General features: G+C 46.4%; 1 protein-coding gene across 2 annotated transcripts; it reads left to right on the top strand.

Annotated features, from left to right (window-relative positions):
- The first annotated feature begins 1,689 nt into the window (after window positions 1–1,689).
- On the top strand, window positions 1,690–7,283 carry LOC119123231 (CD209 antigen-like). 2 transcript variants are annotated; one of them, XM_037252158.1, is made up of 7 exons: window positions 1,690–1,915; window positions 2,019–2,184; window positions 3,796–3,894; window positions 3,988–4,758; window positions 4,895–5,037; window positions 5,593–5,702; window positions 6,354–7,283. In XM_037252158.1, the coding sequence occupies exons 2-7, from the start codon at window positions 2,079–2,081 to the stop codon at window positions 6,487–6,489; spliced, it is 1,365 nt and encodes a 454-aa protein (XP_037108053.1). In that variant the 5' UTR covers window positions 1,690–1,915; window positions 2,019–2,078; the 3' UTR covers window positions 6,490–7,283. The 2 variants fall into 2 exon arrangements, with proteins under 2 accessions (XP_037108053.1, XP_037108061.1); XM_037252166.1 differs by having other exon boundaries at window positions 1,722–1,915; window positions 2,107–2,184.
- Window positions 7,284–12,577: the final 5,294 nt, after the last annotated feature.

The following is a 12,577-nucleotide window of genomic DNA, read 5'->3' as shown; positions in this document are numbered from 1 at the left end:
CAGCGCAGTCACCAGATTTGAACCCCATTGAGCTGTTGTGGGAGTAGCTTGACCGTATGGTACGCAAGAAGTGCCCATCCAACCAATCCAACTTGTGGGAGCTGCTTCTAGAAGCGTGGGGTGCAATTTCTCCAGATTACCTCAACAAATTAACAGCTAGAATGCCAAAGGTCTGCAATGCTGTAATTGCTGCAAATGGAGGATTCTTTGACGAAAGCAAAGTTTGATGTAAAAAAAACCTTATTTCAAATACAAATCATTATTTCTAACCTTGTCAATGTCTTGACTCTATTTTCTATTCATTTCACAACGTATGGTGGTGAATAAGGGTGACTTTTCATGGAAAACACAAAATTGTTTGGGTGACCCCAAACTTTTGTGTATAAATGTGAAAATTTATATAATTTTAAATAATTTCGATTTCTTTGTGTGTCTTGGCATGTGAAGAGATTGACATTAAAGCAGACTTTGACTTTGACATACGTATCTTAAATTCTGCACTGTTTGCAATTCTTACTGTGAAGAAAAAGTTGGAAAAAGTTGACCAACTGACTCAGCCTTTTTTTCAGCTGCACAATCAGCAACTCTGTGATTTGTAAAATCGCTTCTTCCTGATATTGTTTCTTATTGTGAAATAGTGCCTGAGTTTCTGTTGTGCAAATATTTCTTCTACCTGAAAGTGGTTCACTTCTTACATTCCCAAGCAAAAGATAAATTAATTGATGAGAATTGAGGGATTCCAAAGATGTTTTCCCCTGTAAAAACGAAATTGTGACTTAAAATGACTTTAGTTTTGTGTCATGTCATTTCTACAAAATGAAACAACAGAATGAACATGTATGTTAATCGTGTACTGTGTCTCGTCACCGTGGGATAGGGGAAACGAAATTTCGGTTTCTTTGTGTGTCTTAGCATGAAGGAATTGACAATAAAGCTGACTCTGACTCTGACTCTGACTGAACATCCTCTGAGGTCGGTGATTCCGTAATTTTTGCTAGGGGTTGTGATATCCTAGTATTTACTGAACCATAATACATTTACTCATTTTTCTATTTTAGGAGATTTCAAGTGTATTCCTAAAACTTTGAAGCCAACATTGAATGAGCGCCATTCTATCTTCTTCTTTGGTATGGCGCCGTGAGTGGCTGCCTCCCAGCAGTGTTCTCTCTTTTCCTCTTTATTTCCTTCTTTTCTTTCTGTCTTTTTGTCCATTCGGCGATGCTGGTGCCTTCTACCGCACCTCGGTATCTCTTCGGATCGGGATCATCGGTCGAGACCGGCGTAACTCTACGACGGCTTCCTGCTTTTCCGGCCAGTGATGACCGGGTCCCTCGCCTTGGCCTTGCAGCCGCAACCCCTGTGGGGAGTCCGCTCCCTTGTGCTCGTCGGAACCGTTGTGTGGCAGCCTTATGAGAGCCTATTGAGTTGCGCTCATGCCATCTGTGTGTCTTTTGTATACCCACTCTGTGGTATGGATACTGCTGGGGCCTGATGTGTGTTGAAATGACAAGGATACATGAAAAAAACAGATATTTTTAATGTCAAGAATACAATTGTGTATTTGTTTAACCACTATACTGAGAATTGTTGGGTGAGCAATCGAGGTTGGGAAGACGTTTACCAACTGGCTTCTTTTTGTGATGCTATAAAAACTGCACGTTCAGCATCTCTGTGGTTTGTAGAATCTCCTCTTCCGTTATATTGTGTCATATTGTGAAATAGTGCTCGAGTTGCTGAGCAGTTGCATCACTTTCATCCGCATGAAACTGCTTTCTTTCTCTGTCACAAATGCAGCATAGGTCAGTGGATGAAGTGCGACTGATTTAAATTAATAGCACAGCTAAGGAACTATTTAACTAGCTGCTCCAATTTGCCAACTCGACCTTTAGAATTTATATGAACACTGCAAGGAGTGGTAAGTCTTCGTCTTCTTTATATGTCACATCTTTTTTTTTAAATCTCACATTCAATTTAAAGTGCCCCAAAATTAAATGCAAATGCTTTATTTATTCATCCAGCAAAAACTTGTACCTGGATCAACTATTTACTCCAGCAACAAAAAGAAAGCGGCTAGGATAATGACTGTTAAGTATCAAACTTCTACAGAGACAACCATGGACATAGACGATGGGAGTGGCGGCTACAAGCATCTTTTAATGAATGGCAGCAAGCTTCAGTATTCAGGTAACAGAATTCCAGTTTATTGCTTTGCTTGATAAATAATATTCTCATTATATATGTTCTTACACACTATAAGCTTAATAATGTGGCTTGAAAGGTGATCTGTTTTTATAATTATAAATAAATCTCCACAGGGCTGTTGTTAAAGAATCAAATTGAACCAGGAAATATTGTTCTGTCTCCGTCGATCCAATTTTCACATTTATATACATCCAAAACATTATTATTGCTGCGGGAATAATCATCCAAATGCTCACAATACCTAAACTGGCCACTGGGAAATTATCTTTTGAAGTATCTATTGTTATATTTATTTATAACATTCAACACTATACTGCCTACTGATAGAGATTCATTTGCTTATGTAAAAAAAAAGCAACAAGCCCAGACAGAAACACAGGAAAGGCAACGCGGGTATGCTAACAGCCGAGAAAGAAGAAATAAACTCCTTCACTTGCCTTGTTCTTTTGCTCTCCTCAGCGGTGAGTGGGGGTGAGGTGTCTGTCACTCAATCAATTGTGAAGCAGTGCAAGACATTGATGAGCAATGTGGCCTCCAATTTACATTAGTTTTCTAATTGTTCTATAATTAAGCATGGCCCTTATACAACTCAGTAACAGCCACTCTGCAGTTATATTACGTGAGCCAGTCAACCATCATTTTGATTTGCTAGAGACGTGGAATACGCAGCCAGTCAGACGCATGTATTCACAAGTAAGATAGTGGAGACAGGGCTGATACAGTAATCCCTCGTTTATCGGGGATAATTGGTTCCAAGACCACCTGCAATACGTGAAGATCCGCGAAGTAGTGTCACCCTCTCATTTTTAACATACATACATTTTTTGTGTATCAATAAGTGTATATTAAAACATATACCGTAATTTTCGGACTATAAGTCGCACCGGAGTATAAGTCGCACCAGCCATAAAATGCCCAAAAAAGTGAAAAAAACCCATATATATGTATATAAATCGCTCCTGAGTATAAGTCGCCCCCCCACCCAAACTATGAAAAAAAACCGCGACTTATAGTCCGAAAATTACGGTAATTAGAACATTAAATAATAATTTCAAACATGTAAATACTGTTTACATACACACTGTAAATATGTTTTTAGAATGCTTTTATTATTATAACAACTTTTTTACAACAAGGTACAAGTGTACATACTATAAATATGTTTTTAGAACTCTTATTATAAAAAACATTTATGACTAGGTACAATACTGTAAATATGTTTTTAGAACTGGTATTATTACAACTTTTTTGTAAAAAAAGGTATAAGTGTACGTACTGCGATTGTGTGGCTAATCCCTGCCTTCTGCTGGCGTGTGGGCAACTTTCGTGCCATAATTCGTCAATTTAGAAGTTTTATTTTGAATTTGTGAATTTTTTAGTTTTTTTTAATTTTGAAAAAAAAAACGCGATGTACTGAAGCCGCGATGTAGCGAAGGATTACTGTACAATTGATGCCACCCTTGTTGCTATTATTTTGCTAATATTGTGTGAGTGGTCTCAGCTCACCGGAGCAAGATGCATAAGTACCTAACTGTGTGATGGACAAACTTCAAATGCCACATTACTAATTTAGTGTAACATGTTTGTTTTTAGTTCATGCATTGAGGAACAGCCCTTTTAGGGTTTCCACGCTTTTTCTTGGGCTGATGTGTGCTATCCTGGTGGCTGGGGTCATTGGGCAATCTATCCACTGTGAGTCTACCTTTTGTTATGTTTGCCACAGATGTCAAAAGTTCACCAATGGTGTAAAACTGCTTAACTTCAATACATCTGTTTTCTGTGCAGACTGGAAAGTGGATAAAGACAATCAGAAGAAGTTAGAAGACGTAGGGGGGGAGAAAACCGAACTACAGTCCCAACTCAAGACTGTACAGAATGAGAAAAAGAACCTGGAAGTCAGCCATGAGCAATTACAACAGGGTTACAACTACGTATCTAAATCGACCACTCAAATAAAAACCAACAACGAGCTACTAAAAGCGGAAGCAAACAAACTAAAAGAGAGTCAGAGTAAATTGCAAGAAAGTAACAATGCTCTAAACAAAGAACTCGAGCAGTTGAAGGCCACTAAGGAGCAGTTGCAGACTAATAACGATGCCTTGTTAACTGCCAAAGACTTACTACAAACAAAGTATGAATCAGTGAGCAAGAGCAAAATCGTCTTGCAGACCAACTACGATACTACAATTAAAGAAAGGGATAATTTGCAGAACAGATTCAACAATGCTACAAGGTCAAGAGAGAAGGTGCAAATGAGTTATAACGGCCTGATTAAAGACATTGAGCATCTCCAATCGCGATACAACTCCTCTGCCAGCCAGAGAGACAACATTGCAAGCAGTCACAAAAACCTGACGTTGGAAAAAGAAAATCTACAGGCAGTTTACAACACACTCGCCAAAGCTACTGATGAATTGATGGCGTCCTATAATTCCACAATTGAAGAGAAGAAGTATCTTGAAAGCCGTGTGAAAAATCTGACTGCAGAGAGAGACCTGCAAAGGGCTGAGATTGATCAGCTGCAGGCCACAGTCATAAAATTGAACGGGTCACAAGGTAACGCTTTCTATTTGTAACAAATGCAACCTAACAAAAAATTGTTAGATGGAATTTTTTCTGTAATCATGGCATTAATACTATTACTTGTTCTCATAATATTTTTTTTCTATCAATGAATAACATTCCATTGTAGGCAAGGTCTGTCCAAGTAGTTGGAAGAAGTTTGAGAACAACTGCTACTATAGTTCTTCATCCAAGGAATCATGGTACCAGAGCAGAAACTACTGCCAAGGAAAAGGAGCAGACCTGGTAATCATAAACACCAAAGAAGAAATGGTGGGTTGCTTTAAACTGTATAAAACATTTCCTTCTTTGAGGCTCAGTGAGTCTCCTGGTTAGACGAGTCTTTTACTAGAAATCTCACTCGTCAACATTTCATCAAAGTAATTCGAACTTGGTCAGTTTGAAATAAGAACTTGACACAACAATGGACTTGACACAACAAGAGTGACAAAGTGCTGCACAGATGAAAACAGAAACAAATTGCCCAAAACCATATACGCTGTACATGAAAACACTAAATGGGAGATAAAATGAAAAGAAAACCCGTTGCCAATATGAATATGTATATGTTCAAAGGTACGTAATTAGCTCACACACACAAGAGATTATTTTTTATAAACTAAGACACAAGTTGCATTTCTTACAAAAACACACACACACAAAAAATGCCATTTCATAACCTGGAAGCTACAGACTCACCCTCCACCTACTAAAGCAGATTGTATTTGGTTTCCTCCATTTCACAATCATTTAGCTGGTCTTTTGTTGTAAAGTCAGAGCAATTAAATGCATAAACAACCAACATTTTCCTCATGTTTCTGTTTCTAGGTATTTGTTAATGGATTGTTTACAAGTAAGCAAGAGATCTGGATTGGACTGACCGATGAGGGAGTAGAGGGTCAATGGAAGTGGGTGGATGGGACCGCACTGAGCCTAGAGTAAGTAAAATATATAATCTCTTTTTATTTTATTAACCTCATTGATCAAGAGTTATTTACCAGGTTGCCACACTTGATGCCTTTATAATTTTCTTCTGACGATATGTTAAGATTTCATACATAATCATTTTACACTGTTCCCATTTTGTCCATTTCTTTTGTCATTTCAGTTATCGTAAAAAAATTTTCAATTGATAATGCTGCAGTCATTTCTGCAGCAACTTTTAAAGTTAAAGCAAAAGTTAAAGTCCCAATGATCGTCACACATACATCTGGGTGTGGTGAAATTTGTCCTCTGCATTTAACCCATCCCCGTGTGATTTTGATCCATCCCCCGGAGGAGAGGGGAGCAGTAGCGGTGCTGCGCACAAGAATCATTTGGTGAACTAATCCCCCAATTCCAACCCTTGATGCTGAATGCCAAGCAGGGAGGCAATGGGTCCCATTTTTATAGTCTTTGGTATGACCCGGCCAGGGTTTGACCCCACAACCTTCCAGTCTCAGGGTGGACACTCTACCATTACGCCACTGAGCTTTTTAGTCATTTGCATGGAACCCAATTACATGGAAAGCTTCAAATCTCCATAAGGCTTCTGGCCTTCACGACCCAATCTTAGGCCTTGATATAATGTGTTTCTTTTGGTATTGCAGGTATTGGGCTGATGGACAACCGAATAGTTACCATGGTGATCAGGACTGCGGGGAATTTTGGTGCCGTTCTTCAGGAAAAGCTGAATGGAATGATGAAAAATGTAGTTCGCAGAGATATTGGGTGTGTGAGATGTAGATGCCTCAGTAAAGGCAAGCACACTCCCACGGACTTGAAGACTGTATACATCTTCATTGCACTCTTGGGTGCTGTGACCCATAAGTCAAGGTGTTCACTGTTTATACTATACCACGCCTGGACCATATTCTCCCAAATAATTCTTTTCTGTTGTATACCTGGAGGCTGAAGCACTCTGTAAAGGTCTAACATATTGCATGATTTGATTCAATTATTTGCTTCCATGTTCTGCTGATGATGACTGGGTTAGTGTTGACTTGTCCTGGTGGTCACAACATCTGCAGTTATTGTAATGGTGAGTTAGATGTTGATCATTGTTCTCATTTTTTTTCTCAGAATTGAGGACACCCTTAGAATTTAGTGAGTCAACAACTTTGTTGGTTGCGCACAAACATCCAGGTTATACCTGTATTCGCGACATACCAGAAGTCTGGATGAGAGAATTGACATACCTTTTAAAGTGTGCAAAACAGGCGTGTGAAAAAATGTGGCTTGTGCACCCATGGGAGAATATGGCCCTTCATAAAAAATATTTATCATGTGATATTTGTGTGATAGAATTTTAGTTTATGAAGCATACAAAGAGGGGACTTTAAAAGGATGGTAACCCCCCCCCCCTTTCAACCCAAATATGGATATCATCTACACCTTTATTCCCAGACTATACAAAATGTTTTGAAAGTAAATTTTAGTTTTTGCTCTTCTTTTATTGTTTAAGATTTACGTTGTACATTTACAATTAGTTACAATTAGTTGATTCTGAAGGATAACATCCTGGAGCATTCTCTTTCATAGAATACTGTCATGCTGTCAGGTTTTGTAGATTGTTTTGTTTTGTCCTGTCCTTCATATTCTAACTTCCTGTTTTATTTTGTACATCACTGGTCCTTCCGCTGCACGGTCGTTCACTTGACCTCCCCGTTTGTTAACCACGTACACCTGTGTCGTCCGCCCTGATTGTCTGCACCCGTGTCCTTCCCCTTCTGTGTGTGTATTTAGCCTGCGTCTTCCCCTTGTCCTGTGCCAGTGCGTCTTGCAAGCCATGACCACCAGCGACTCCATAGCCACAGATATAGCCCTTGATTGCCTTGATCACAGAGACTTTTTTGTCCACGCTTTGTGTGTTGTGCGTGAGATCTTGCCCTCGTTTTTCCCTCAGTTTGAGGCGCCTTTTGTTTTTGCCTTTTTCCCTCATTGTGAGGCGCTTTTGGTTTTTTTTGGAGCAGTCTTCCGTGAAGGAAATAAACTCCTTTTTTTTTAGCTCTGCATTCGAGTCCTCTCCTTGCCCTGAGCCTGACATTACGCACTGGCCAGACATGGACTCGGCAGAGTCAGAACAGCTGGCCGCCGCAGTGCGCTCCCAGGCATCGACGCTAGCCCACCACCAGCAGCAGGTCAATGCCCTGGGAGTGGATGTCCACGAGATCCGGGCAACCCAAGAAGACTTCAGAGCGGCGGTGGCCGCCCAGGTGGGATCACTGAGCCGACAGATGCAGGACATTGTCACGCTGCTGACCGCTGGACCAACAGCGACCCCCAGTCCACCAGTGCCCTCCCCGATCGATCGGCAGATTCCCGCGCCCATGGCAATGGGAGTCAGGTTGGCTCCCCCTGAACGATACGCTGGAGAACCCGGGGGCAGCAAAGCATTTGTCACAGGGTGTGAGATGCAATTTGAGCGGTCCCCAGGCGATTTCCCCACCGAGCGCTCCCGGGTGGCCTACATGATCTCTTACCTGACAGGAAGAGCCCGGGCGTGGGCAATGGCAGAATGGGCCCGGGATTCCGTCACCTGCCGATCTCTCGCCGCGTTCGTCGAAGCCCTGCGCATGGTGTTCGATCCTGTCTCCTCGGACCGTGAAAAAGCGCGCGAGCTGAGCCAGCTCTCCCAGGGGCGTGAGCCAGTCAGCGACTACGCGATCCGCTTCCGCACTCTGGCCACAGAATGCGGGTGGAACCAGACGGCCCTGTATGATATCTTCCTCAAGGGCCTTTCTGGAACCATCCAGGACCAGCTCGTTCCCCTCGATCTCCCCGCTGACCTCGACGCTCTCATCGCGCTGGCTCTCCGCACCGACGATCGCCTGCAGGAAAGGAAGAAGCAGCGCGCAAGCCGGAGCGCGACCGTCTTCCCCCCCGTGGCCGGGTTGGCATCGCCGCACCTCGAGACACACCGCCAGCCATCGAACACGGCACTGCTACCGCCCGGGGCTGAACCCATGCAACTCGGCAGAGCCAAGTTGAGCGCCGAGGAGAAGCAGCGCCGACGCCAGGAAGGTCGATGCTATTACTGCGGCGCTCTGGGACATATTGTCGTCTCCTGCCCCGAGAAACGGACAATGAAGGTAGGCGTCTTCTCCGGTAGCCAGCGGAAGGCTCGGACCCTACCCATCGGCACGCTTACATGCCTTGGGAAAACCACCAAGCTCGGGGTGCTAATTGACTCCGGGGCAGATGAGAGTATGATTGACTGGACTTTTGCTCGGAGGCTGGGAATAAGAACCGAACCGCTAGCCACGACCGTGAAAGCCGAGGCGCTCAATGGTCAGGTGCTCTTTGAGATAACCCATGTAACCGAACCTCTCTCACTCTCTTTCGGGACTCATCACGAGAAAGTCGGACTACATGTGATAACCTCCCCCAAGAATCCGATTATCCTCGGGTACCCGTGGCTGTCGCGCCACAATCCAACCATGGACTGGGCGTCCGGGGAGATAAGGGGATGGGGACCCCGATGCCAAGAGTCATGTGTCGTACCTAACCCCCCGATCAGCCTTAACCGTAGCTCTGACCCCGAAACCCCAGATCTCACCGGTGTACCAGTATGTTACCACCGACTCGCGGATGTGTTTAGCAAAGCCAAGGCTAGCTCTCTACCGCCCCACCGTCCGTACGACTGCGCCATAGAGCTCCTGCCGGGCGCCAGTATACCCAAGGGGAGACTTTATTCCCTTTCGGAACCCGAAAAACAGGCTCTAAATGAGTATATAGACGCGTCACTTAAGGCGGGATTGATCAGACCTTCGTCCTCCCCTGCAGGGGCCGGTTTTTTCTTTGTGGGCAAGAAAGACGGTACCCTACGTCCCTGTATAGACTACAGTCCCCTCAACCAAATCACCATTAAGAATCGATATCCCCTTCCACTCATGGCGACGGTATTCGATCAGTTGCAGCAAGCCCAGGTTTTTACCAAATTAGACTTGCGTAACGCTTACCATCTCGTGCGCATCCGGGAGGGCGATGAATGGAAGACGGGATTCAACACTCCCCGGGGACACTTTGAATACCTCGTGATGCCGTTTGGTCTCACCAATGCCCCCGCTGTTTTCCAGGCCATGATTAACGATGTTCTGAGAGACTTTATAGACCGTTTTGTTTATGTATATTTGGATTACATCCTGATCTATTCTCCGGATATGGAGATCCATGTAAAGTCAGTCCTGCATCGCCTCCTGGATCATCACCTTTACGTCAAGGCTGAAAAGAGTGAGTTCCACGCCAAGACTATGTCCTTCCTTGGTTTCATCATAGCCCCCGGTAAGGTACAAATGGACCCGGCAAAAGTAAGCGCGGTGACACAATGGCCTAGACCCGACAGTCGCAAGAAAGTGCAGCAATTTCTTGGCTTCGCTAATTTTTATAGACGCTTCATCAGAAGCTTCAGCGCCACAGCGGCCCCGCTGCATGCTCTGACTTCTCCAGCGGCACCGTTCTGTTGGACGGCTGAGGCAGAGGCCGCCTTCCAGGATCTGAAGAAGCGGTTCAGCTCCGCCCCGATCCTCACACTACCCGACCCGTCTCGTCAGTTCGTGGTGGAGGTAGACGCCTCCAGTCAAGGGATCGGCGCCGTCTTGTCCCAAAGGTCACCAGCAGACAACAAGCTGCATCCGTGCGCCTACCTGTCCCGACGGCTGAGCCCCGCCGAGCAGAACTACGACGTAGGAGATCGAGAACTTTTGGCAGTGAAGCAGGCTCTCGAAGAGTGGAGACACTGGCTAGAGGGAGCCCAACAACCCTTCTTGGTTTGGACTGATCATAAGAACCTACAATACATCAAGAACGCAAAACGGCTGAACTCCCGCCAGGCACGTTGGTCCCTTTTCTTTAACCGTTTCAATTTCACCTTGTCCTACAGACCGGGGGCCAAGAACATCAAGCCCGATGCGCTGTCACGCGTCTACAGCCCAGATCCGGTGGCCAAGGAGCCCGAACCCATCCTCCGTCCTCACTGTGTGGTGGGGGCCGTAACCTGGCCCATCGAAGACTTAGTGAAGCAGGCCAACGGCGACGAGCCACCCCCTGGTGAATGCCCGGCGAATCGACTATTTGTTCCACCCAGGCTGCGTCCCCAAGTCGTCCACTGGGCACACACCTCCCGGCTCGCCTGTCATCCGGGCGTGAGAAGAACCCGGTACGTCATTCAGCAGCGGTTCTGGTGGCCCTCCATGGGGGCCGACGTCAAGGAATATGTGGCAGCCTGCTCCGTCTGCGCGCGGAGTAAGAACACCCCCGGCGCCCGGGTGGGTCTGCTGCAACCTCTCCCCATTCCCTCTCGACCATGGGCCGAGATCTCTGTGGACTTTGTCACTGGACTCCCCGTATCCAAGGGGAAGACAACGATACTCACTGTGGTGGACCGGTTCTCCAAAATGGCCCATTTCATTGCCCTGCACAAATTACCCTCAGCCAAGCGAACGGCCGAAGTCCTCATGGACCATGTTTTTAGAGTACACGGATTCCCGCGGAATGTCACGTCGGATAGGGGGCCCCAATTCGTGTCTCGATTCTGGAAGGAGTTCTGCAGACACATAGGGGCCACTGTGAGCCTCACTTCGGGCTATCACCCGGAGGCCAACGGCCAGGCGGAGCGCATCAATCAACAGCTGGAAACAGGCCTCCGCTGCCTGGTGACCCAGAACCCCTCCACATGGAGTAAGAACCTGATCTGGGTGGAATACGCCCATAACTCCCTCCCTACCACAGCTACTGGGATGTCCCCTTTCATGTGCGTCTTTGGCTATCAGCCCCCGGTCTTCCCTGACAATGAGCCAGAGGTGTCGGTAACCTCGGCGCGCGCCGTGGTAAGACGATGTCATCGCATCTGGGCGGCAGCGCGAGCCACGCTGGTCCGCCAGGGGGACCGGGTGAAGAGGATGGCCGACCGGAGACGACGGCCGGCGCCCGCCTACCAGCGGGGCCAACGGGTCTGGCTGTCCGCTCGGGATCTTCCGCTCCAAGTGGGCTCCAGAAAGCTGGCCCCTCGTTTTGTGGGGCCTTTCCCCATCTCCAAGGTCGTGAATCCAGCCGCTGTACGACTTCGCCTGCCCCGGTCCCTCGCTGTGCATCCCACCTTCCACGTCGGGAAGATCAAGCCGGTCAGGGAGAGTGGGATGGTGCCGGCTCCCGAGCCGCCTCCGTCTCCGCGGACTGTGGGGGGTGGGCCTGCGTACACAGTCAAGGAGCTACTGGACGTGCGCAGGAGGGGTAGGGGCTGGCAGTTCCTGGTCGACTGGGAGGGTTATGGGCCAGAGGAGCGGCAATGGGTGCCGCGCAGTTTCATCTTGGATCCCGGTCTGCTGGATGACTTCTACGCTGCTCACCCGGATGCTCCTGGTCCGTCTGGGATCCGGCCCTAGAGGGGGGGCTTATGTCATGCTGTCAGGTTTTGTAGATTGTTTTGTTTTGTCCTGTCCTTCATATTCTAACTTCCTGTTTTATTTTGTACATCACTGGTCCTTCCGCTGCACGGTCGTTCACTTGACCTCCCCGTTTGTTAACCACGTACACCTGTGTCGTCCGCCCTGATTGTCTGCACCCGTGTCCTTCCCCTTCTGTGTGTGTATTTAGCCTGCGTCTTCCCCTTGTCCTGTGCCAGTGCGTCTTGCAAGCCATGACCACCAGCGACTCCATAGCCACAGATATAGCCCTTGATTGCCTTGATCACAGAGACTTTTTTTGTCCACGCTTTGTGTGTTGTGCGTGAGATCTTGCCCTCGTTTTTCCCTCAGTTTGAGGCGCCTTTTGTGTTTGCCTTTTTCCCTCATTGTGAGGCGCTTTTGGTTTTTTTGGAGCAGTCTTCTGTGAAGGA

This window comes from Syngnathus acus, chromosome 1 (assembly GCF_901709675.1).
Source record: "Syngnathus acus chromosome 1, fSynAcu1.2, whole genome shotgun sequence".
Lineage (NCBI taxonomy): Eukaryota > Metazoa > Chordata > Actinopteri > Syngnathiformes > Syngnathidae > Syngnathus > Syngnathus acus.
This window is presented reverse-complemented; position numbering and strand designations above follow the sequence as displayed.

Bases quoted from the DNA above. Each gene is read 5' to 3' on its own strand.
- LOC119123231 (XM_037252158.1), top strand. From the start codon at position 2,079: ATGACTGTTAAGTATCAAACTTCTACAGAGACAACCATGGACATAGAC. The intron at 3,895-3,987 runs GTGAGTCTACCT...TTTTCTGTGCAG, and splicing joins CATTGGGCAATCTATCCACT to ACTGGAAAGTGGATAAAGAC. The intron at 4,759-4,894 runs GTAACGCTTTCT...ATTCCATTGTAG, and splicing joins AAAATTGAACGGGTCACAAG to GCAAGGTCTGTCCAAGTAGT.